At 45.0% G+C, this 26,773-nt stretch overlaps 1 protein-coding gene across 1 annotated transcript in view; it reads right to left on the reverse strand.

Moving 5' to 3' along the window:
- Positions 1-1,638: 1,638 nt before the first annotated feature.
- Positions 1,639-26,773, reverse strand: part of CCDC69 (coiled-coil domain containing 69) — a 36,553-nt gene continuing 11,418 nt past the window's right edge. Inside the window, exons 3-10 of the mRNA XM_028493456.2 lie at positions 18,673-18,742; positions 15,485-15,591; positions 14,898-14,982; positions 5,404-5,477; positions 4,391-4,492; positions 3,783-3,902; positions 2,760-2,857; positions 1,639-2,066 (exon numbers count right to left, since the gene is read on the reverse strand). Of these exons, the coding sequence (XP_028349257.1) occupies positions 1,889-2,066; positions 2,760-2,857; positions 3,783-3,902; positions 4,391-4,492; positions 5,404-5,477; positions 14,898-14,982; positions 15,485-15,591; positions 18,673-18,742 (834 nt within the window). The 3' untranslated portion in view covers positions 1,639-1,888. The remainder of the gene's footprint in view (positions 2,067-2,759; positions 2,858-3,782; positions 3,903-4,390; positions 4,493-5,403; positions 5,478-14,897; positions 14,983-15,484; positions 15,592-18,672; positions 18,743-26,773) is intronic.

The raw sequence follows: 26,773 nt of genomic DNA on the forward strand, positions 1-26,773 counted from the left end.
GAGTGAACCTAGAGTTTCCCAAATGACTTGGCTACCCATTCTTTTCTTGGTTGTGACCATTAACGTCCAATGAACTAGCCTATCCTAGTCAGGCTTTGGGAAAAGTTATAGGAAGGAGTATGTGTGTGTTTCACTCCAGAGCTGTCCCCAAGGCTCCTGGAAAACCTGTTTGCCCAGGGCTGGAGAAACAGAGTCACATCCGAACCCCTAGAACTAGAAATGGATGAAGCCCAGATCTGGGGGAATGAAGAAAGCAGTCTGGGATGACAGAGGAAACCTCAGTTCCTGTGAGTTGACTTTTCCCATGCGATGGTCCGGGGGGCTGGGGGACCCCAGGCAAGGCCCATTGGCTCCTGTGATCTCAGTTTGCTCTCTGCTAAAGCTGGTTAAGAACCTGCTTTGAGGATCTTTTGCAGATCAAGGAGGGAGGTGTGTATGAAAGCATTTAATTAAAATGCTTATACAGGGGCGGGATTGTTATTGTTTCCAGATGACCCAACACTTCCTGAGAAGAATCTTGACTCCACAGACAGTCAGGACTGGACAGGCCTGCTGGGGTTAGTTATTCGAGCCACCCCTTTGCACTGACGACGGGGAGGCTGAGGGCCAGGATCCGTGGGCCTGGGGTCAGGGGTGGTAGAAGGAATTAAGTGGAGAGCAGGAATGAAAGAGAGGACTGGTAAGGGTAGGGGGCAGTCAGAGCAAGGAGGAGAAAGACCAAGTCTCAGACATGACCTCCCAGAGCCTGGGGAGGAAGTAAAAGTACGATAAGGTGAACCCTGGATGACAGATGAGGCGTGACCTTGGCCAAGTCGCTCCTCCTTTCCCTGAAGGGGTACATTGTGCCTCTTACCTGCCCACTGTGCCCCAGTCAGAGGTGGCACCTGGGGCAGCTGATGGACAGGTTTTTTTTATCCCTGCAACTGGGTCCACCCCCCGATGTCAGTGAGCAGGCCCATGGCGATGTGGACAGGTACACCAGGAAAGCCAGGTAGGATGCAGGGATCACCCTATAAGTGGAAGAGCCCTGCAGTTTGCAGAGCTGTTTGAGTGAACCTAGAGTTCCCAAATTACTTGGCTACCCATTCTAGCCAGCTAGTCCTGGCTCTGCGGGTCCCACTCCCCTGGTTTCCTCATCAGTACAGGGATGAGGTTCCAGCTCTGGCTGTCGCGGGTACTTAGATCCACTAGGTGGCCCCCGTGTCCTGATGGCACTGAGGCTGAGGGACCGGGAGTGCCGGGCAGTGAGCCTTGCCCGGTCCAGGAGGAGCAGGTCTGCCGGTAACGCCTAGACTGACCGGATTCTGGGCCTGGGAGCGGTGCCATGCCCGATTCACTGCCCAGTCGGCAGGGCCTCCAGTGCCCCCCTCCCAGCCACTCACCCTCCCCAGTTTGATTCACAGCATGTGGCCCCTGTCCTCCCCTGCCCCCCAGCCCCTAGTCTAAACTTCAGACAAGCCTAGAATGGGACACTAAGGCCGTCTGTTCAGTTCCCCCAACTGGTTCAGAGGCTAAGAAAAGGCCGTGGTGGGGCTTTGAAGGGGGTGGCTGCGGGAAGTGAGGACCAGGGGGTTGTCTCCTCTTGGTCAGATGACCAATGTGGCATGGGTGCCCCTGGGGAAAGCCTCAGAACTCCCCGACCTGAACAGAGAGAAGGGGAGGGAGGAAAGGGCTTCTCTTGCTTGTCCCCTGCGCCAACTTGAGGGGCCTCCGAAGCCCTGTGGGCGAGTCTGCGTGGCCCAAGCCCCCCAGGGCTGACTGGCCACATGTCCCGGCTCCCCATCTCACTCCCACCCTTGTCCCCTCCTAGGGACAAGAGGCCCCTGCTGTTTTCTCTGCCAAGTCCTTGAGAGAAAGCTGTGACCACGGCATCCCGGTGGTCCAGGCCCTATGTGGCGAGGAAGGAGGCCTCGGTGGGGGTGCGAGAGGCCAGCGGGAAGGCGGGGGAGGTGGCGGCCCCGAGGACCCGGTACAGCAGCTGCTCTTTCTCCTGCTGGAGCTGCCGGCGTAACTGCGACTCCTTCTCCAGGGCCTCTCGGGCGAGAAGCAGGTCCTCAGAGAGCTGCCTGTGGACACAGACAGAGCCCAGCGTTGCCTGCGGGGAACCACCCCTCGGGGTCCCCATCGACGGTAGCGAACAGCCCACTTCTCCAGGAAGCCTGCCCGGGGGCCCACCGCCCCGTCTGCCTGTCCGCAAAAGGCACCTCCAGCTGTTGACCAAGGAGTGTGGCCCTCACGGGCAGACAGCTCTGGGTTCAGATCTGCTCCACCACTGAGACGTGTAACTCTGGACAAGGTATTCACTCTTGGTGAATTTGTAAAGTGGGAATGGTAACAGGACTGACTGGCTCTTAGAGTAATGATGAGGATTAGATGAGGTAATGTGTAGTCAACAAATTACATCTGACACATGATCTTAGTTCTCATTTACTGATCCCTTACAACTGAGTCGTTCATTCATTTGGCCTCATGAACCCTAAGCTTCCTGTTCCTTCTTCCTGGATTGGGCTTTCCCATGGAGCCCACTTAGCCAGGATGGAGACAAACAGATATTAATCAGCCCTGTGACTTCTGTTTCCAGGCAGAGCCCGTCCCTTGGGATTTCCCTTTGCTGACCCCCAGGCAAAGAGGAGCCGCGTTCCCCAGACAGGCCTGGGCCCACGTCCATCCATCCCCAGGGCCTCTTGGAGACTCTCCTAACTGGAAGTTCACCAAAAAAAAAGCGGTAGGGATGGGAGGAGGGGGGTGGGAGCAGCTACCTGGACACAGCCATCTGGTTGCGGCCTCGGGCATGGAGGTCCTCGTTCTCCAGCTGCAGGGTGGTGATCTTCTCCTCCAACAGCAGGTTTTTTTCTTTCTGTGACAAATAAGAGCCAGCTCAGAAAGCCACCAACCTCACTCGACACAATGTGTGCTGTCACCTCCCTCTTATCTGCGGTCACTGAAAACACTGATTTACTTGAGACCAAATGTCACATTTTGTGAAGCAATAAGATTACTTGGAACAATACAGCTAAGGCATGAACACAGGACTGCCAACTTTTCACTTTGCCAGATGAGTATGAAAAAAAGAAGGGCGCCACTACTGTTTACAATCTCCATCAGTTCACAAGAGAAAGAGTATTTTGGTTCTCTAAAAGTCAGAAGTATCTAATGTATAAAAATGTAAGTGTATCTGTTATGCTATTCCACAGAAAGGGTTGAAAAAAATTTTACAGGGAAGCTCTGAGATGGTCTGATTTAAAATTTAGGTTGTGCGCCACGCAAGAGGACAGGGAACTTCTTCCAGGACAACGTAACATAATCCGTTTGGATTCAACCCTAGGTTCCCAAGGCCTCCCTTCTCCTGGAGACAAAGCCACCTGTGTCCCCAATGCCCACCACTGCCCAGGCCTGTCCTTGCTGACTCTGGCTTTCCAAATCTGTCTGACTTTTTTTTTTTTTTTTTTAAGCCTTGACTTCTTCCTCAGCCCCTGCCCGGCCTGTGACATCTGCCAGCCTCTCCTGATTAGCCCGGCTACCTGCCCAGTGTCACCCAAGTGACAGCAACATAAGCAGTCAAGAAAAGTATAGGACCCGGATGACAAGGAGGCATGGTTGGACCCGGACCAGCCTCAGCGGCTCAAGGGCCAGCACAGGTGGCAGGTCACAGCTGGTATGGACCAGGCTGGGCCCTCCTCCAAGTACCTTCCCCCTGCACACTTGACAGAGGAAATGCCCAGAAAGCAGAAGCATGAGCTGCCCCCCCTACCATCCCCCACCAGCCGCTGCCAGCCACGGACCACTGTCTCCATGAGGATCAGCCGCCTGTCTAGCTCGTGGATTCGCTCGTTCTTCATCTCGATGACAAAGTGTAAGCTCTCCAGCTCCTGCTCCCAGAACTGGCTGGGGCTCCCGTACTCCTAGACAGGAACGCAGAGTGATCTCAGCAGACCATCCGGCAGAGGGGGCAACAGGGCACGGGCGACCTCCCTCCTACACACTCTGCCCCCAGCTCTGATTTTCACAAGTCACCTCCCTCTCTTGGCCCATGGAAAGTGCTTAACGTGCTTTATCTTACTCTATTCAACAGTGCATGCTGTGCTCACACCGTCACAGATGGGGAAACCATGGTTCACAGAGGTCAAATCGCTTGTGCTAAGGGGTAGGTTTGCTCTTTGCACCTAGTTCTGAGTCCAGAGCCTGAGCACTTGACCATCCCATATGCCTCTCTCTGAACCTTACCTTCCCCTTCAGTGACATGGGGACACTGTTTCTTCCAGACCCTTGTGAAGGTAAGAGTGTCGGGTCTGAGCCCTGTCCTTGAAGAGGGACTGGACTTTCCTGTTGCCCAGACCTGGACCTCCCTGGAGATTGAAGGAGGAGAAGCTGCGGGTGAACTGCTGTCTACCTGGATGTGCTTCTTGTAGTCTTGGCTCAGTATGGACTCCTCTACCCTCTTCACCTTGGCCTGGAAGGCCTCCAGCTGTGCGGTCAGTCTGTCAGTGGTCTCCTGGAGAAGGGAGTGGGATGGAGATGATGAAACCCTGGCCCATAAGGCTGGAGGTGGACTTCTCCACCCCACAGGAAGGGGTCAGTATTGGGTTCTTCAGTCTGTTGTTGCTCTACCCAACAATGCAGGCTCTAGCTACTTCAACCACTGCTCGAAACACACAGCCCCACCTCTCCATACCCTCGGGGACGATGCCAGGGTATTCAAGGCCGGTGGTAGTCTGGCATTCAAAATACATGCAAACCAGGCTCAGTGTCTTTGCCCTTTCTCTTCTCTCACTCACTGCTCCCTCTACACGCCTTCTCCTGCAGCCAACATCACATCACTCTTCCAGCTGCCAGGTGCATTTCTGTCTCCATACTGCTCCCCTGCCAAGGATTTCTTCCACCCGAACCTTGCCCATTGCCTTTAGGATAGTGCACCCCCTTACTATGGCTCACAGACTCCCACCGTTTGGTCCTTGCCTCCCTCTCTGGCCTCAGCTATCTCCCACTTATACTCTATACCCAGTCATCTTGGACTTGTTTCAGTTCCACAGGTACTCTATATTTTTTCCCTTTCCTCCATGCCTTTAAACACTTTTTTTTTCCCCTACCTAAGGCACTCCTCCTACCCTTCTTCATCTGAAAAATTCTAACCCACCCTCAGATTCCAGCTTAGATCTCAATCCCTCTAGGAAATCCCTGACCAGCGAGATTGGGTCCGACACCTCCCTTCCTGCTTCCACAGGTCCCTGTGCATCCACCCATCACTCTAATCACACTGTGGCACCAGGCCCATGAAGTCTCCAAGATGCTCCCAACGGAGCCTTGAAAAACAGGCCAACCCTTATCTCAGACCAAGTCCTCCTGAGCTAATATAATAGTGTGGTGGCCACATCACAGAGACTGACATGGCCCAACCCGTCTCACCTGCAGGGCCACCTTGGCCTCCTGGAAGGAGTGGGTAAGGGCTTCTTTATCCTGCTCATGGGAGGCCTGGAGGACTGGAGGGAAAGGAGACCACTGTGAGCTCAGATCCCTGATACTTCACCCTAAAGCTGTCAGGCAGGCCCCATGAGCTTCAGAGAGCCCAGGTGACCCCCTGGGATCATGGGGGCCAGGAGTCTGAGAATGCTTTTATTCTTCCTCCTATCTCATGGGCTTGGGGCTGTACCAGAACTAGAGTAGATATTTAATAGAAGCTCATGGAAGGGGAAACAAATAAGATCCTGGGAAGAATTGTGAACCCTACCAGATTGTGGGTGCCACCCACACCTGGCTGAGGGGAAGATCCAAAGATCTGCGGCAGGCTGTTAATCTCAGGCCACAGCATGCTGTGGAAAATGCACAGGGCCAATGTTCTATAAGTTGGGTTAGCCAGATCACAAAATCATTGACTCATTAGTTGTCAAACTATGGCACAAAACTACAGTAAGTACATTAGGTTTGGGGCCAGGAAATCTACCTGGTCCTAATTCTGCTTCTTTAAAACTGAGAAACCTGGAGGAGATCGCTTGAAATACCTAAAATTCCTGTTAACTCAGTTGTGAAATGGGTCAAAATAAGCCTGGCCTAGTTGTCTCTAAGGGGTGAGAAAAGGACACGCAAGGGCTTTCCAGGCTGGGCAGTGCTGTGCAGAGCTGGACTTATCACTCTCCAAATTCACAGAGTTTATTTTTCATCCTGCCTCCTCTACAAAGTTCCTTTTGGAAAATTCCAACCTTGTCTTGGCTGAAAGAAGATAAGAGGGAAATGACTAGTCACTGGGTGGGATGGGAAATAGCACAGACAACAGGAAAGTGTAGTACAGCCCAAGGCCCAGGTATATAAGGGGCCTGTGTCACAGTGCGCAGTGACACAAGGAAAAGAATGTTCAGTAACATAAATGTGATAGAGCTGTCAAAAATTGATAAGATCAGCTATATAAAAACCACAGGCTTAATTTTTATAAATTATGCGCTTAATTAATTGGCCTATCAAGACAGGTTTGTTTCCAGGTAAGATGGAGGAAGCACACTCCATGCAGTCTACTGAATTTAGCTATACAACCAGGACAGAATGAGTGGAACAACTATTTTCAGACTCTGAAAAGTAAATGGTAGCAGGCAGACTGGGCAAGAAGATCAGAATTCAAAGTACCACTCAACCAGTACATTTAATTTAAACAAGACCCAGAATCTGATGTATTCAAACATCCAAAATATCCAGAATGCAATACAAAATTGCCCAGCATACAAATCCAAAATTCCTTAGCTTGCACTTCTAAATACTCAGCATACAAAGAAGTGGGAAAATCTCAATTCTCCTGAGAAAAGACATTCAACAGATGCCAACCGTGAGAAGCCACAGATGTTGGAATTATTAAGGGACTTTAAGGAAGCCACTATACAAATGCTCTGAAATAAGGGTGAACACTCTTCAAAAGAATGGAAAACTAGAAAGTGTAACCAAACATTAAAACTAGGAGGGAATTTTAGAACAAAAAAATGAAGTAAAAAACTCACTTGGTGGGCTCACTAGAAGAACAGAGATGACATAAAAAAGAGCTAGTGAACTTTTGAAGATCAATAGAAATTACCCAATCTGAAAGAAAGTGAAAAAATATTGGAAAAAAATGGACAGAGCCTCAGGGACCCAAAAGATAATCTCAGGATATCTGACATCTGAGTCAAAGACTCAGAAAGGATGCAGCGCAGGAAAACTATAGAAAGGAATGGTTGAATGCTTCCCAAATTTGGCAAAACATAATCCTACAGATTAAAGATGCTCACTGAACATCAAAGTAAACCCAACGAAATCCACACTCAGATGTATCATTTTTAAAAACTAATAACAATCAGCCATAAAAAGAAATGAAATTGAGTTATTTGTAGCAAGGTGGATGGACCTAGAGACTGTCATACAGAGTGAAGTCAGAAAGAGAAAAACAAATACCATATGCTAACACATATATATGGAATCTAAAAAAAAAAAAAAAGGTTATGAAGAACCTAGGGGCAGGACAGGAATAAAGACGCAGACATAGAGAATGGACTTGAGGAGGGGGAGGGGGAAGGGTAAGCTGGGACAAAGTGAGAGAGTAGCATGGACTTATATACACTACCAAATGTAAAACAGCTAGTGGGAAGCAGCCGCATAGCACAGGGAGATCAGCTCAGTACTTTGTGTCCACCTAGAGGGGTGGAATAGGGAGGGTGGGAGGGAGATGCAAGAGGGAGGAGATATGGGGATATATGTATATGTATAGCTGAGTCACTTTGTTATAAAGCAGAAACTAACACACCATTGTAAAGTAATTATACTCCAATAAAGGTGTTAAAAAAAACTAATAATAAAAAATCTGGAACAGAATCAAAGAAAAATGATGCATTACATAGAAGAAATAAGTTTGAATGAGTTGTGGATTTCTCATTAGAAAGCTTGGAGACTAGAAGGCATAAGAACATTTTAAAACTGCTGAAATAAAAGAACTGTAAATCAAGAATCCTATCTTCAGTAAAAATATCCTTCAGGAAAGAAGGTGAAATAAAGAAATTCTAGATGAAGGAACACTAAAAATTCATCACCAATAGACCTGCTCTAAAAGAACTGCTCAAGGAAATTCTTTAAATAGAAAGCAAATGGTACCAGAGGGCAACTTGGAACTTCAGGAATTTAGGAAGAACAACAGAACTGGTAAACACCTGGGTAAATGTAATAGACTATTCTTTTTCCTTTGAGCTCTTTAAAATATTGATGGCTAAAAGCAAAAATTATAACATTGTCTGATGGGGTATTCAGTGTATGCAGATGTAATACATAAGACTAAGTACAACAAAAAGGAGAGATGATAGACCTATATGATTATAAGGTTTGTACATTCCACTTGAACTGGTAAGATTAATTCTAAGTAGACTGTTACGCATGTCGTAATTCTTAGAGCAACACTAATACATACATACCCATACACACATATATACATACACAAAGAGATATAGTAAAAGAGAATAGGTAAGGTAAAAAGGAATACTAAAAAATGTTCAGATACTCCAAAAGAAAGCAGGGAAGGGAAAATAGAGGATAAAAAACAGAACAAACAGAAGACAAATACCAAAACGACAGACCTAAATTCAACCATATCAATAACAACATTAAACTGCCTAAACACTCCAAATAAAAGAAACCCCAACTATGTGCTATTGACATGATATAACACCTACTTTTTTTGTTTGTTTTTGGCCGTGCCGTGAGGCTCACAGGATCTCAGTTCCCCGACCAGGGATCGAACCCATGCCCTCGGCAGTGAAAGCACAGAGTTGTAACCACTGGACCACCAGGGTCCCTACAAAACCTACGTTAAATATGTCATAGGTAGGTTAAAAGTAAGAGTGGAAAAGCAACATTTAAGAATAAGGAAGATTCTCGGGACTTCCCTGGTGGTGCAGTGATTAAGAATCCACCTCCCACTGCTGGGGATGCGGGTTCGATCCCTGGTCAGGGAACCAGATCCCACATGCATGCCGCAACTAAGGAGCCCACGAGCTGCAACTAAGGAGCTGGTGAGCCGCAACTAAAGAGCCCTCCTGCTGCGACTAAGACCTGGCACAACCAAAAAATAAATAAAATTTAAAAAAAAAAAGAATAAGGAAGATTCTCAGGGATGAAGACATACACTACATCATGATAAAGGGGTCCATTCTCCAGGAAGACATAACAAACCTTAAATATTTATAATTGAACAGTCATTCTTCAAATTACATGAAGCAAAAACAGAACTGAAAGGAGAAACAGACAAATACACAATTACAGTTGAAGACGTCAACACTCCTCAGTATTCGATAGAAAAGGTAGACAGACAGTAAGAATATAAACTGAACAATACTGTCAATGACTTGTTTTAATTAATTCATTTATAAAATACTCAATACACATTCTTTCCAAGTGCACATGAAACATTCACAAGATAGACCATATCCTGAATCATAAAACAAGCTGTAAAATATTATAAAAGAAATGAAATATAAACTGTGTTCTCTGACCATAATGGAATCAAACTGGAAATAGTAACAAAAAGAGAACTGGAAAATGTCCAAACACTTGGAAGGAAATACACTTCTAAATGTTCAGTGAGCCAAAGAGGAAGTCTCAAGGTAGTCTCCCTTGAATATATTTTGAACTGAACAAAAATAAAAATATAAAACATCAATTTGTAGGATGCAGAGAATGCAGTGCTGAGGGGGAAATTTATAGCACCAAGTGTTTATGTTAGAAAAGGAGATAGGTCTCAAATCAATAAACTTCTAGTTTAAAAAACTAGAAAAAAAAGAGCTGACTAGATACAAAGCAAGCAAGCAGGAGGAAGGAAATAAAAAGAGAAGTCAGTGAGATTGAAAATAGAAAAATAGGAAAAAGAAATCAATGGAACCGAAAGCTGATTCTTGGAAAGGATTACTAAAATTGATAAACCTCAAGCAAGACTGACAGAGAAAAAAAATTAAATGCACAGATTACCAATTACAGAAACTTAAGAGGGGATAGCATTATAGATACGGAAGATATTTAAAACAATACTAAGGGACCACTATGAACAATTCCTATGCACATAAACTTGACAGCTTAGATAAAGAGAACCAATTACTGAAAAACTACAAACTTCCAAAACTCATCCAAGAAAAAAATACATAACCTGGACATTCCTTTAACTATTGAAGTTAAATCTGTACTTAAATACTTTCTGAAAAGGAAATGTCCAAGCCCATCTTTTCCTGTGTTTATTTGCTCTCTGTATATCCTCTTTGGTCAAGTGTGTTTAAATCTTTAGGTTTCTCTGATAAATTCTACTGAATATTTAAAAATGATATAGTACCAACTCTATACAATCTCTTTTAGAGATAGAAGAGGAAGGGGCGGGCTTCCCTGGTGGCGCAGTGGTTGCGCGTCCGCCTGCCGATGCAGGGGAGCCGGGTTCGCGCCCCGGTCTGGGAGGGTCCCGCGTGCCGCGGAGCGGCTGGGCCCGTGGGCCGTGGCCGCTGGGCCTGCGCGTCCGGAGCCTGTGCTCCGCGGCGGGAGGGGCTACGGCGGAGGGAGGCCCGCATACCCAAAAAAAAAAAAAAAAAAAAAAGAAGAGGAAGGGGCATTTCCCAACTCATTCCACGAGGCAAGCTTTACCCTGATACTGAAACCAGACAGATGGTACAAGAAAATACTACAGACCAGTAGCCCTTATGAACATAGACATAAACATCTTCAGTAAAATATTAGCAAATCAAATTCAGCAATATATAAAAAGACCAAGTGGGGTTTTGTAACACAAGTCCAAAATTTGAAAACTCAAATCACTGCAATCTACCATGTTGACAGTATAAAGAAGAAAAATCACATGATTATATGGATCATATACCTAAATGTAAAACTTAAAACCGTATAACTTTTGGAAGAAAACATAGAAGATCTTTGTTACCTAGAGTTCAGCAAAGAGTTCTTAGATATGACACCGAAAGCATAACTGATAAAAGAAAAAATAACTTTGGAATTTATCAAAGTTAAAAGCTTTGCCTTGTGAAAGCCATTAAGAGAATGAAAAAGAAAAAAACAAAACAAAAGCAAAACACCCACACAGACTAGGAGAAAATATTTGCAAATACAGAGGACTTGTATCCAAAAGATATAAAGATCTCTCAACGCTCTCCAGTAAGAACAAACAAGCTAATTAAAATGGGCAAAGGATTTGAACAGACATTTTACCAACGAGGTTATACAGACAGCAAATAAACACAAGAAGAGAAGTTCAACGTGATTAGTCATTACTGAAATGCAAATTACGCCCACAGTGAGTCATCACTGCTTATTTATTAGAACAGCAAAAAAAAAAAGTATTGACAAGTGTTGGTGAAAAGGAACAGTGGAACTCATCCTTCCCTGATGGGAATGTAAAATGATGGTCCCTTAGGAAAACAGTTTAGTCATTTCTCATAAAGCTGAACATACATTTATCATACCCATTCCACTCCTAGGTGTTTACCCAAGAAACTTAAGAACCCACAGAGACCTGTACACAAATGTTTAGAAGAGCTCTATTCATAACTGCCTCAAGTTGGAAACTACCTGTCCCCGCTGGGACAAGGGGATGAGTGAACACTAGATCAACTCAACCATGAAAAAGAAGGTACTATTGATACACCCAGCCACTTAGATGACTCTCAAAGGCATCATGATGAGGGAAAGAAGACAATGTTAAAAATTATATTGTATTATTTTGTTTCTCTAACAGTCTCAAAAAGATAAAACCATAGTGGTGGAGAACAGATCAGTGGTTGTCAGGGGTTGGGGTGGGAGAGGATGTGAATACAAATGGGCAGCCTGAGAGAGCGTTTTGGGGGTGTTGCAACTGTTCTATATTGGATTATGGTGACGGTTGTACGAATCTACACATGTGTTAAAGTTTATGAAACTGTATATCAGAAAGTCAATTTTAATGTATAATAATTAAAAAATAAAAACAAAAAGAAAATAAAAAACAAGGTTATCAAGTGTGAAAAACCACCACTAGCCTCTCCCAGTTATACTTCCCCCATGCTGTGCTTTTAGTCATTCATTTAATACACACTTAGGCAGCACCTAATCGGTGCCAAGCAATTTAAAAGTAACTATGAAAGAATTCTGACTGATGGGAAGAACTCAAGACAGGCAGTCCCTTCCCATCTGGGGTTTTTACAGTAGGAAAATTTTCTTATCAATATATTTACAATGCTAAAATTAATATCAAAGCAATGCTCCGCTTGGAGAAGAAAGTTGTTTTCCCATAATAGCCTTGAGAGGGAGGGAAGGAAGATTTTAGAGATACACATACTGAAAGGAGATTCAAGGTAGGTTTTAGAGATATAGAAAGTGAACTAAGGTCCAGTGACAGACCCAGTTTCACGGGGTGTATTAGTATTAAAATGCAACCCTTCAAATTCCCAGGGCAACGGCTTCAATTCTATTTCAAAATTGCGCTTATGTTGCAATATGTTTCAAGATTCTTAAAATTGTTCAGACCTCTGTTCTAGTTATTCCATTTCTGGGAATCTAAGGATATAATGTAAAATAGGGGCACATCTTTAAGCAAAACACATTTAGTGCAGTGTTACTTACAATAGTTAAAATCTATATGTCTAGACTCACAGGAAATAAGGAAAACCATGTATGCAGTGGTCTAGATTTTACATTGTGGTAGCAGAAGAATTACTTGGACACATGTTTGATACAATGTTAAATAAAAAGAACAAGATAAAATTTTACATATAAAATAATCTTAACTGTGTTTTAAAAAAGATAAATAATTCTGGGGGAAAGTCATACAAATACTGATGATTAAAGAAAAATTGGTGTAACATTTTCAAGGTCAATTTCAATAGCATCAAAAATCTAGATAACCTTCCCCAAAGAAGCTATATAAATGGCCAACATGCACATGAAAAGATGCTCAGCAAAATTAGTCATTAGGGAAATGCAAATCAAAACCATGATGAGATACCACTTTGCGCTCACTAGGATGACAGTAATAATAATAGCAACAACAATGGAAACTAACAAGTGTTGGCAAGGATGTGGTGCAATTGGAACCCTTGTGCATTGCTGTTGGAACTGAAAAGTGGTGCAGCCACTGTGGAAAACAGTTTGGTGGTTTCTCAAAAAGTTAAGCATAGAATTACCATGTGACCCAGCAGTTCTACTCCTAAGCGTACACCCAGGGGAACTGAAAGTGGTGCAGCCACTGTGGAAAACAGTTTGGTGGTTTCTCAAAAAGTTAAGCATAGAATTACCATGTGACCCAGCAGTTCTACTCCTAAGCGTACACCCAGGGGAACTGAAAGCAGGTGTTCAAGCAGGTGCTTGTACTGGTGGCACTGGTTCGTAGCCCAGGTATCCATCAACTGATGAATGGATAAGAGAGTGTGGGGTGCCCAGGCAATGGAATATTATTCAGCCACAAAAAGGAATGGAGTAATTTTTTAAATGGGGGGAGAAAAAGGAATGGAGTGCAAATGCACACTGCAGCATGGATGAGCCTTGGAATGTTATGCTGGGTGAAGGAAGCCAGATGTAGGGGTTGTAATGATTCCATTTACATGAGTGTCCGCAGTGGCAAAGCCATGAGACTCAGAGCAGATCGGAAGTTGCTGGGGGGTTGGAAGGGTGACGGTGGGGTTTGGGAGTGACTGCTTAGTGGGTATGGGGTTTGCCTTTAGGATGAGAGAGTTCTGGAAGTGGACAGTGGTGATGGTTGCAGGGCACTGTGAATGGAGTAAATGTCACTAATGGTAAATCTTATGTGTATTTTACCAAAATAAAAGATATACGTACATAAACTTTGCCATACCAACCCTACTAGGATGTTATTCTAATGATAAAATCATGAGTGTGGCAAAGATTTTACAAAATGAGGTTCACTGTGTAAGTATCACTGCTATTATAAACAATGGCAAAAGTTTGAAACTGCCGAAATGCCTAACCAAAGGGGCTCAGTTAAATGAACAAGGGTACACACTGGAATGCTATGTAGTTACTAAAACTGTGCTACAGGAGTTTAATGACAAGATGTTAATACAGTTCAAAGTGAAAAAATCAATTTATCTCCTCCCCGCAAAGTGTGTGTGTGTGCATAGATATATATTCTAGGTAAATACACACAAAAGAAGTAAAAGGGATCTATAACAAAGGGGCAGCAGTGATTAGTTCTGGGTGGAATTATATACAATTTTAATTTTCTCAGTAATAAAATAATAATTACTAATAAATACTTGCTAAGTATCTTGTGAACTATCAGGGACTGTTCTAGATTCCTTCATCTACCTATCTATCTATCTGTCTATCTATCTAACTATAAATTAAATTGTTTGATTCTCATAAAGACCCTATGAACAAGGGTTAACTAATTTTCTTCAAGGTTACACAGCTGGTAAATGGTGAAGCTGGGATTCAAACCCAGAGACCATTTGCAGAGTCTGAAATCCAGCCATTATGCTGTAAGATCTTTTTGTTTAATCCATACATTCTAAATTTTCTTTGATGAGCACATCACATGTAAAAGGAAAGAAAGTTACTTGAAAAAAATAATCAACCTAACCATAAATTGTAAGAGCCATCATCATTGTGGGGAAGGAAAACAGATATTTTAAAATTCTCCTATTTGTCAAGGTTTTCCAAATTTCCTGTAATGAATACGAATTGCTTTTAAAATGGAAAGGAAAAACACCTCTCAAACTAAGGTAAGACAAAGGATGGGGTCAGATTTTACATGCCTGAAAGGACAAGTCGAAGGACCCTGCAAACTCTAGCCCTGAAGTGACCAACTGCTTATGGACCAGAGGTGGGAGGGAGGGGACGGTGGGAGTCCCGTCTGAACTCAGCAGGTGGAACAGAGGAGTCCGTTCCACACCTTCCCAAGTGCATCTTGTCCTTACCTCTCAGGGCCTCCGCATGCTCTCCCTCCAGGACTCTTCGCTGTTCATCCAGTTTCTCTCCAAGCTCTAGTTCCCTCTCCTCCACCTGGGGGCGGAGGGTCCAGAGCAGGATGAGACTGAGTCAGTTCAGGGCAGCCTCATTTATTCACTCACCGACCCCGGAGCCTTTTGGAGATCGGTGATCAGAGTCCTACCCGCTGATCTGAGTGATGGGAATGATACGTGCCCAGAGAGGGCACAAGGCCTCCAAGACACAGCAGGTGTGGCTGCCTTTGCCCTCTTTAGGGCTTAGAAGGGGGCTCCCAGAGATTTACCAGGTGGAAAGGGATTTTGGAATCTTCTAATCCTGATGCGATCGAAGGCAGGAAGCCCTTTGTTATGTTAGTGTTTCCCCACCTTTTATTGCACAGAATGAATATAATGAAATATATGCCTGCAGTTCCAAATATTTGTTCAACAGATAAAGGACTCTCTTCCTGGCAAGACAAGTAAGAGATACACCAACAATAAAACCCAAAGATGGCCTCACTCTGGGATTTAACATGGTTAGCCGAGCAGGAGGAACAGAGAGGGGCTGTGGGACTCACCTTCTGTGCCCATTTCTTCTTGTCCTCTTCGTGTTGCTGGAGAATTCTGGTGATAGCTTTCTGATGCTGCTCAACCTCCTCCAATGCACAGAGATGGACAGTTGTGGCTATAGGTGAGGGAGGAAAAAAAAAATCACAGAGCAGAGGTTGGGACCAGTCCCAGCAGAGAGGGTGTATGAGGCTCAAGCTAAGGGGTAGGGAGCCTGTCTCCTCCTCAAGAATGGTCTCAGCTGGGGGATCAACCTCCAGAGGCAGCCAGTTAAATCTCCCTGGCTTTGGAGACCCTCCTTCATGAAGTGCAGGAGCCAGGGGTCTCATTTTGCCCCTGGGATCTATAGCAGAACTGGTAACTCACGGGACACGTTCAGCCCATAAAGGTGCTACTTGCTCTACCCCAGGGGTCCCCAACCCCCAGGATCTAATGCCCGATGATCGGAGATGGAGCTGATGTAATACTAGAAATAAAGTGCACAATAAAAGTAATGCGCTAGAGTCATCTCGAAACCATCCCCCCCCACCCCACCCCCTCACGCCCCAGTCCTTGGAAAAATTGTCTTCCACGAAAACGGTCCCTGGTACCAAAAAGTTTGGGGACCGCTGCTCTACCCAATATCTAAAAACAGATAGTGGCTGATGCTTAATAACTGGGCAGATTTTACTTAATACGACAGATTTCCAACTTATCTTGAAGAAGCCAAAGAAGTGGCGGTGTGTGCCTTAGTGTCAAGCAGGAGCTGGGCTGAGGGGCAGCTGCCTTCCCCTCTGTCCAGGATGTGGCTCTGCCCTTTGCCACTGTCCTTACCTCTCCTCACACAGGACGCGTGTAAGGGGCTACTTGGTCACACACTTTACCTGCTGGGCCCTGAGTCTGAGCGCGTGACCCCTCACCTTCAGCATCCCCCGAAGTGGGGGGCAGAGAGGCTGCTGTGAACAGTGAGGAGACGCAAACAGGAAGTCTACAGGGAAACCCCAAAACAGGCCTGGTGATGCCACTCTGAGTCCAACAGGCTCTGGGTCTCACCTAAGGCAGGGACCCACCCTCTCGGGGCCTCAATTACCCAATACGTTAACTCAGGATAATGATAATACCTACGCTATTGAGATGATTAAGTCAGAAAACAATGGCGATAAAAATAACAACAGCAGGTAAACAATAAAGAGAGCTTACCATGCTCAGAAACATGCCCAGCTCTGTTCCAAGTATCTCACAGGTATTACTCACTGAATCCTCACAGCCACCCAGAGTGGTGGGCATTATGATTATCCCCATGTCACAGATGAGGGAACTGAGGGACAAAGAAATCATGTATCCTGCACAAGATTACCCAGTTCACAATCGGGATAAAGGACTGTGAACCTACAAAATTTGATTCCACAGCAAACACCCTGAACGACCACCTTGTTCTACCAGCTTATGCATAAAAAGCAGTAATTGTACAATAGCCAACACATGGAAGCAACTTAAGTGTCCAGCAACATATGAATGGATAAAGTAGATGCAGTATATACATCTAAAGGAGTATTACTCAGCCATAAAAAAGAATGAAATTCTGCCATTTGCAACAACATGGATGGACCTTGAGGGTATTATGCTTAATGCACTAAGTCAGAGAAAGACCAATACTGTATTGGTCTTTACTGTACCACTTATATGTAGAATCTAAAAAATACAACAAACGAATGAATTTTAAAAAGCACTAAGTGTAGTGCCAGGCATTTGGAGGTGCTCAATAAGTACTCTTCATTGTTCACTAAATGTTCTCTAAATATTCCTCGGTGCTCATGACAAGCATTGGAGGCTAATACTAGCATTGTTAGCATTATTATAAATGTAGTAATAATAGGGACTTCCCTGGTGGCACAGTGGTTAAGAATCCTCCTGCCAATGCAGGGGACACGGGTTCGATCCCTGGTCCGGGAAGATCCCACATGCCACAGAGCAACTAAGCCCGTGTGCGCCACAACTACCGAGCCTGCGAGCCACAACTACTGAGCCCACGTGCCACAACTACTGAAGCCCGCGCACCTAGAGCCCGTGCTCCACAGCAGGCGAAGCCACTGCAATGAGAAGCCAGCTCAGTGCGACAAAGAGTAGTCCCTGCTCGCCACAAGTAGAGAAAGCCCGCGAGCAGCAACGAAGACCCAACGCAGCCATAAATAAATAAAATAAATAAACAAATAAAAGTAAATGTAGTAGTAATACTACTACAGAACCTCATAGGCCAGGTTGGGTACAAGATATGACGAGAAATGTGAGGAAAGAGGCTGTGGTCAGTCCATCAGATAGGAAGTCTGAGCCCTGGGTCCTGGGCAGAGGCAGTGGTCATGATCAGCTTTCATAAATCATTTGGCTCAGGGTCCCAAACGTTGGTCAGCAGTACCAGACTGGCCCCAACTGGGGAGAAGCTTATTAAAAAGATTTATCATCACTAACAATGCAGAGTCTTCAGCCCCGCTCCCAAAGATCCTTATTTAGTTGGTCTGTGGTGAGGCCCCAGAATCTGTACTTTTGAAAATCCTCCCCCCCCAGGTAATTATTATGTACATTCAGATTGGAGAACCTCTGAATTCTGACCCAGTTGCTTATCTGGTACTTGAACTTCATCTACAATATCCCTGACAGCCTCCAGGTGGTAATGAAACACTTTGAGAGATGGAGAGCTCGTCCTATTATGAAGTATCTCTGATGATGTTAAACCAACAACCACACAAAAAATCCTTTGATATTGAACTGAATTCTGCCAGCCTGTTTCTGCTACATTGAGGCCCTAGTACTGATCTCTGGGTCACTAAACTAGCCTCATCTTTCTTCTCCATGAGGGCACTTCAGTCACTTGGAGAGAACTGTTGTGTTTTATTGCAACATCCTCTGTTTCTTTAACTGTTCCTTCAAGACATGGTTTCCAGATTCCTCACCAGCCTCATCTTTCTCCACTGTACTCTCTCCAATTTTTCCGGATTCCTCTGAAAATGTATTTTCCAGAAATAAACTCAGCATTCCAGGTGTGGTATCAATAGTCGGGAACAGGGAAGAACTATCACCTCCCTGATTTTAGACATGATACTCCTATTAATGTAACCTAAGTAAAATCTTGTGAGATAATTAAATAGCCATATCATGTCTGTTGATTATAAAGTAGGAAATCTCATAGATGTCAGGGAGGGCATTTATAGGGCTGCCTACTCACCTGTGTCACCATTGAGGGGACCCAGTTCCTGCAGCTCTGGTTTGGGAGGCTGATCTGGTCCTTGGCACCTCTGGAAGAAATGAGACAACAATGAGGATGAAGGAAGAAGGCAGGAGGTCAGTGTGAGGATGGAGGCTATGGTAAGATCCTTCTAAAGGCAAGACAGGAATTCCAGTCGTGCCAAACCCGGCTCTATGCCCAGTTCACATAGGCTTCCTTCCTCACCATACCGAGGCAGCACTCCCTCTGTGGGGAAGGGGTTCTCAGAGCAGAATTTCTCATCTTGGCCAGGGAAACCCTCTGCAGGGAGTTTGATGCTGGTTGGTCTCTCCTTAGATTCTTGTGATTTGGCTTGGCCACCAACCATGGGCCCCTCTCTGCCCTTATCTTCCTTCTCTAGGGACTTGGCCAGGCCTTCTGCTATTACCCTCACCCCAGTTATGGCCTTTAGGTGTCCTAAAACTTCCTAACTCCCAGTTCAGAGACAATTCCCCTTCCCTCTCAGGGCTTGTGGCTACCACAACTTCCAGCCAACTTCCCTGTATTGAAAGCAGAGCATCAAGGTTTGAGCCATGTTTTACTATGCTTCTTCTCTGCTGGGAGGGCTGTTTCCCCAACTATAAGAAGACAGCAGTACTTAACGTGACAGATGGGGGTGAGATACTGCAGCCAGGATGTACCAGGCACTATGCTGTCTTATGTATACTATCTCAGGTAATCTTCAGAAGGACCCTGGGAAATACGAATGCCCCCCAATTTAAAGATGAGAAGGCTGAGGCAGGTGAGGAGTCAATCAAGGTAAATCAGGGGACAACTAGCAGAGTCAAGTATTTGAGCCATACCTAGGGGGCATTTTAACCAACCTTGGCCAGTGTGGGTTGAATCTGATCAAAGGAGGGAACTGAGGCAAAAGGGCCTTCTGTACCACAAGGCAGTGTCAGTGGCTCCCAGATTTCAGTTTTCATAAATAATATTTTGAAATAGGAGAATTGATATGGGTTGACAAGAAAGGATGGTGACAAAAATTATTTGCAGACTATCACTATCATTTCATAAAATAGAAGACATTCTAACCTTCCAAAGTATATTAAGGAAAGCTCAAGATAGTTCTTCCAGGAAAGGGGAAGTAACATCTTACTCAACGTTACACACACATTCACACCTTTAATTTTCTCATTTCACCCCAGAGAGGTGAAAAGTTGGTCAAAGTCTGGCACTGGCCACTGGACCAGGATCTGGGGTAGAAAAAAAATTTAAGCCATTTTGTATACTTTTCAAAATGCTCTAGGATGTTAGCTAGACTTATTGTGATCATTTCACAATGTATATAAATATTGAATCCTTAGGCTGTACACCTGAAATTAATACGTTACTTCTCAATTATACCTTGAAAAAGTGTTCTGATTTAAAAAAAAAGATATTCTAGGCCCCATTTTATTTTTATTAATTAATTTATTTATTTTTGGCTGCATTGGGTCTTCGTTGCTGCACGCGAGCTTTCTCTGGTTGCGGCAAGCGGGGGCTACTCTTCCTTGCAGTGTGCGGGCTTCTCATTGCGGCGGCTTCTCTTGTTGCGGAGCACGGGCTCTAGGCACTCAGGCTTCAGTAGTTGTGGCTCGTGGGCTCTAGAACGCAGGCTCAGTAGTTGTGGTGCACGGGCTTAGTTGCTCCGCAGCATGTGAGATCTTCCCGGACCGGGGCTCGAACCCGCGTCCCCTGCATGGGCAGGCGGATTCTTAACCGCGCCACCAGGGAAGTCCCTAGGCCCCATTTTAAAAAACACTTCAATAAGTCAGCCTGTGAAAAGGCTATGAAAGCATTCAATTGTGAATTATCATTGTAAAGGAAAAGCTTTACTTTTTTCTGTGATAATAGATTAATAAAATAAAAATTATTAACAATTTCCTGAACTTGAGAATGAATGAAACGCTGCTAGAAAGCATATTTCCGGTTGAGGAGGGAAGAGAAGGGAAGGCTTCTAGAACATTCTGCTCCTGCCCCACAGTGCCTGGCATAGGGCTTGGTGCAGCGTGAAACCCTGGCAAACTGAGCAAGGCACAGTGCTTCCCCCAGGCCCTGGTCCCCACATCTGCTCAGTGGCTGGCACGCCTGTCACCCTCCCTCCATCCACCCTGTGAAGTGTCCGCCCTCCTGCCCAGGGAAGAGGGGACGCCTGGCCCAGGCACAAGCTGTCAACACAGGATTCTGGGGAAATGACAGGAGCCAGCCTCTCCACCCTGGGCTGGAGGAAGGAGGGAGATAAACACCAACGGTTGTCTTGTCCCTGTCGCCACCACTGGTTACACTAATCTGGTCAACGTTTTTATGAGAGTGAGATTTCCAGAATTCCAGTCTTGGCTTTTCCACAAATTTGGACAAGTCTCCTTCCTCCTCCGGGTTCCCACTTCCTCCTTTGTGAAGTGGAGGTGAGGAGGTCTTAGTTTCACCCAACGACGCCCATGGCATTCAAACTCTGAGTGTCTGATTTCAGATCCTCTCAACCGCACTGAGAGGCAAGGGTTATTACAAGGGAGGAAACTGGAGCTGGGGAGGTAAGACACTGTCTAACGGGACCTCGATGTCAAAATCAGCATAAGAACAAGGTCTCAGAACAGTAGAGACCGGAACAGTATGGTTAAGAACTGTGGGAGTCTAAAATCACCCAGATCTGGATTCACATACTAAATCCAACACTGTGTGACTACATGGCCTCTCCAAGCCTTGGTTTCCTCAGGAGGTTATTTTAAGGATTAGATGAGATAAGGCACCTATAACGTCTGGCATATTCTAAGATCTCAAACATGGCATTATGACAGTTATCACGTTATGTTTGTAAAGCATGGCAAGAGCAAAGACGCACAGCGCTTTCCTAGATCTTCTGGGCTGCCATTGGCCTCAGGTTGCCTGAAAAAAGTTCATAAAGCTCATGAGAAACTGTCTTCTCCCAAATAACCACCACAGAAGGTGAAAAACTCTTCTCCACTAACAGCTTCCAGACCTTAGGCAGGACATGGCCTTGTGCTTGAGTCTCCAGATCCTGATGGCACCCCTGCCCCCAGGATAACTCCTTCAGAATGACATTCAAGACTCATAATCTGTCCTCGCTCTACTGTTCTCCTCTCCATTTTCTTAATATTTAAATATTGGTAAACATCTTTTCCAATTATAGTGGTAATAAATAATACATATTTATTTTTATTGGAATATTATATATACTTTCTTACATTTTACTTTTTCAAATATGAGCATTTACTACATAGCATTAAATATTCTGTAAATATATTAATTTTAATGACTTCAGTATGACATCCTTACTGGTGAATTTAATCATTTAATCAATAATCCACAGTTGAATGGTTTTTTAATCCATACAACCTCCACTGGTTTTAAATCATTAATATTACTCAATATCTAATTGAATGTTCCATTTTCAAAATAGTTTGCAAGAATATGTTGACCGCAAAGAATTTGCTTTTTAAAAAAAATAATGCCTTCATGTATCTCCTTCCACTCTCTAACATTTCTATGAAGCTCCCACTTTGAGCAGCTTTTTGATATTTGTGATCTAACTGTAAAATGTTACTCCCTCCCACATGTGAATAAACATAAGTCCAGATATGAAAAAAAATTCACATCTTTTTTTTTCACATTGAGGGAAAAAAAGTTGAGGGACTTCCCTGGTGGTCCAGTGGTTAAGACTCCACGCTCCCAATGCAGGGAGCACAGGTTCGATCCCTGGTTGGGGAACTAAGATCCCACATGCCGCATGGCACAGCCAAAAAAAAAAACACCTGAAATTAATACGTTACTTCTCAATTATACCTTGAAAAAGTGTTCTGATTTAAAAAAAAAGATATTCTAGGCCCCATTTTATTTTTATTAATTAATTTATTTATTTTTGGCTGCATTGGGTCTTCGTTGCTGCACGCGAGCTTTCTCTGGTTGCGGCAAGCGGGGGCTACTCTTCCTTGCAGTGTGCGGGCTTCTCATTGCGGCGGCTTCTCTTGTTGCGGAGCACGGGCTCTAGGCACTCAGGCTTCAGTAGTTGTGGCTCGGTAGTTGTGGCTCGCAGGCTCAGTAGTTGTGGTGCACGGGCTTAGTTGCTCCGCAGCATGTGAGATCTTCCCGGACCGGGGCTCGAACCCGCGTCCCCTGCATGGGCAGGCGGATTCTTAACCGCGCCACCAGGGAAGTCCCTAGGCCCCATTTTAAAAAACACTTCAATAAGTCAGCCTGTGAAAAGGCTATGAAAGCATTCAATTGTGAATTATCATTGTAAAGGAAAAGCTTTACTTTTTTCTGTGATAATAGATTAATAAAATAAAAATTATTAACAATTTCCTGAACTTGAGAATGAATGAAACGCTGCTAGAAAGCATATTTCCGGTTGAGGAGGGAAGAGAAGGGAAGGCTTCTAGAACATTCTGCTCCTGCCCCACAGTGCCTGGCATAGGGCCTGGTGCAGCGTGAAACCCTGGCAAACTGAGCAAGGCACAGTGCTTCCCCCAGGCCCTGGTCCCCACATCTGCTCAGTGGCTGGCACGCCTGTCACCCTCCCTCCATCCACCCTGTGAAGTGTCCGCCCTCCTGCCCAGGGAAGAGGGGACGCCTGGCCCAGGCACAAGCTGTCAACACAGGATTCTGGGGAAATGACAGGAGCCAGCCTCTCCACCCTGGGCTGGAGGAAGGAGGGAGATAAACACCAACGGTTGTCTTGTCCCTGTCGCCACCACTGGTTACACTAATCTGGTCAACGTTTTTATGAGAGTGAGATTTCCAGAATTCCAGTCTTGGCTTTTCCACAAATTTGGACAAGTCTCCTTCCTCCTCCGGGTTCCCACTTCCTCCTTTGTGAAGTGGAGGTGAGGAGGTCTTAGTTTCACCCAACGACGCCCATGGCATTCAAACTCTGAGTGTCTGATTTCAGATCCTCTCAACCGCACTGAGAGGCAAGGGTTATTACAAGGGAGGAAACTGGAGCTGGGGAGGTAAGACACTGTCTAACGGGACCTCGATGTCAAAATCAGCATAAGAACAAGGTCTCAGAACAGTAGAGACCGGAACAGTATGGTTAAGAACTGTGGGAGTCTAAAATCACCCAGATCTGGATTCACATACTAAATCCAACACTGTGTGACTACCAAGGCCTCTCCAAGCCTTGGTTTCCTCAGGAGGTTATTTTAAGGATTAGATGAGATAAGGCACCTATAACGTCTGGCATATTCTAAGATCTCAAACATGGCATTATGACAGTTATCACGTTATGTTTGTAAAGCATGGCAAGAGCAAAGACGCACAGCGCTTTCCTAGATCTTCTGGGCTGCCATTGGCCTCAGGTTGCCTGAAAAAAGTTCATAAAGCTCATGAGAAACTGTCTTCTCCCAAATAACCACCACAGAAGGTGAAAAACTCTTCTCCACTAACAGCTTCCAGACCTTAGGCAGGACATGGCCTTGTGCTTGAGTCTCCAGATCCTGATGGCACCCCTGCCCCCAGGATAACTCCTTCAGAATGACATTCAAGACTCATAATCTGTCCTCGCTCTACTGTTCTCCTCTCCATTTTCTTAATATTTAAATATTGGTAAACATCTTTTCCAATTATAGTGGTAATAAATAATACATATTTATTTTTATTGGAATATTATATATACTTTCTTACATTTTACTTTTTCAAATATGAGCATTTACTACATAGCATTAAATATTCTGTAAATATATTAATTTTAATGACTTCAGTATGACATCCTTACTGGTGAATTTAATCATTTAATCAATAATCCACAGTTGAATGGTTTTTTAATCCATACAACCTCCACTGGTTTTAAATCATTAATATTACTCAATATCTAATTGAATGTTCCATTTTCAAAATAGTTTGCAAGAATATGTTGACCGCAAAGAATTTGCTTTTTAAAAAAAATAATGCCTTCATGTATCTCCTTCCACTCTCTAACATTTCTATGAAGCTCCCACTTTGAGCAGCTTTTTGATATTTGTGATCTAACTGTAAAATGTTACTCCCTCCCACATGTGAATAAACATAAGTCCAGATATGAAAAAAAATTCACATCTTTTTTTTTCACATTGAGGGAAAAAAAGTTGAGGGACTTCCCTGGTGGTCCAGTGGTTAAGACTCCACGCTCCCAATGCAGGGAGCACAGGTTCGATCCCTGGTTGGGGAACTAAGATCCCACATGCCGCATGGCACAGCCAAAAAAAAAAAATCCACTGTTGAATATTTACATTATTTCCATTTTTTAATTTCCAAATCATGCTTTAGAGAACATACTGATTTATAAAAATTTTCACACATCTAAAATTACTGGCTCTGCCTGTGCTCTGCAACAAGAGAAGCCACCACAATGAGAAGCCCACGCACTGCAACGAAGAGTAGCCCCCGCTCGCCGCAACTAGAGAAAGCTCGCGCGCAGCAATGCAGACCCAACACAGCCAAATATAAATAAAATTTTTTAAAAAGAAATATAAGATTAAAAAATAACAATAATAAAATAAAATTACTGGCTCTACTGTCCAGAAAGTTCTATCAATTAACTCACCCACTAATAACACACAGAAGGCCAGTTTCACTGCAACCTTGTCTACATGGACTAGTGTCTTTTTTTTTTCTTTAATTAAAAAAAATTTTTTTTCATGTTCACCAGTTTGCTAGGCCAAAACCAAACCAAAACAACCTACTGTGCTCCTGGCCGCAAGATGCACAACCGTGTGTTCAAGACCATCCCAGCATGACACATGGTCAATAATTTCTCAGGCCTCCAGGCCCAGCTCATATATTATTTCTACTTGGTCTCTCCCCAGGGCTGAGTTAGCTCCTGTCAGCGCTACGCTCGAGGGCCTGTTCAGACACCTATGTGAGTAGCTACCCAGTTACCTGTACTTCTGCTAGCCCAAGGGGCTCCTTGAGGACAGGGACCATTTCTGAAATCGACTTTGGATTTGCCCCAGTATCTGTTATGATGCCCAGAACAATATTTCTAGGAATTTCCAGGCCTAATAGAGGGTCTCCTGTATTAGAACCACCTGAAGTCCTTGCTTAACATAACTCCCAGGCCCAGTTCTAGACCTACAGCATCCGAGGGTGGTGTGCTTGTGCTGGGAGGCTCCGATCTACCAACCCATCCAGGTGATTTTGAGGCTCCCCAAAGCCTGAGGACACACAGCACACAGCTGAGCAGGAATCGATAAGCAACTACTGCATGGAAAATTCCCACAGTGGGGCCTTGGCTGCTTCCTCCTCAGAGGTCATGGAGCAGAGTTCACCCTGCAGTGGGAGAGGATAGGAGCTGGGAAGAGGCCACAGAAATGTTCCCTTCCAAAAGCACAGTGGGGCAGGCCTCAGACTGGGAGGGGCATCCGGCCTGAGCTCTGGAAGAGGGATGGCAGCTTCCTGTGTCAATGGAAACTTGGGCGAAGAAAGCTATGAGGTGGCAGCCAGCAGCACAGGATGGAGGGAGAACCCAGGACTGGGGGAGAGGCCAGGAGACCCAGGTTCCAGCTTCACTGTGTGACTTGAGGGAAGTGCTGTCCCCTCTCTGGAGCTATCTGTGATGCGTCAGGGTTGGAATAGACGTTCTCCTCAGTCCTTCTGGGCTCCAGGGCAGCCCTTCAACTAAGAGGGCTGGAAACAGGGCCCCTCCATCTTGGTGACATGCACCATTCTGGGGCCCAGCTCCTTGCTGTCAAGCAGACCAGAGCTCTGCTCTGGGGTCAACCAGAAGCAAACCTGGTCCGTGGAAGAACACGGCTCTGAAAGCCGTGGGTCCAGGGTCCAGGCAGAGCGGGAGGACAGGGCCCAGAGCCGTGAGGAAGCCAGGCAAGCTTGGACTGGGCCTGGTGAGACCCTCTCAAATATGCTTGCATTTTGGAGGGTAAATTGACCAAATCGAAGGTGTCCAAGAGGAGCTGACAGGATGTGGCAGGAGATTCAAACCAAGTGACAGGAGGGACTGTTAACAATAGTTGATCAGCCTCGAGAATAGGCAAAAGACAAAAAGAAAAATCTCTGGACTCCGTCTTCAAATCTCTGCAGGACTGCCATGAGGTAGAAGCTGCTAGTGTGTGGTCCACAGCCTTGAAGG

Source organism: Physeter macrocephalus, chromosome 8, assembly GCF_002837175.3.
Source record: "Physeter macrocephalus isolate SW-GA chromosome 8, ASM283717v5, whole genome shotgun sequence".
NCBI classification, from domain to species: domain Eukaryota; kingdom Metazoa; phylum Chordata; class Mammalia; order Artiodactyla; family Physeteridae; genus Physeter; species Physeter macrocephalus.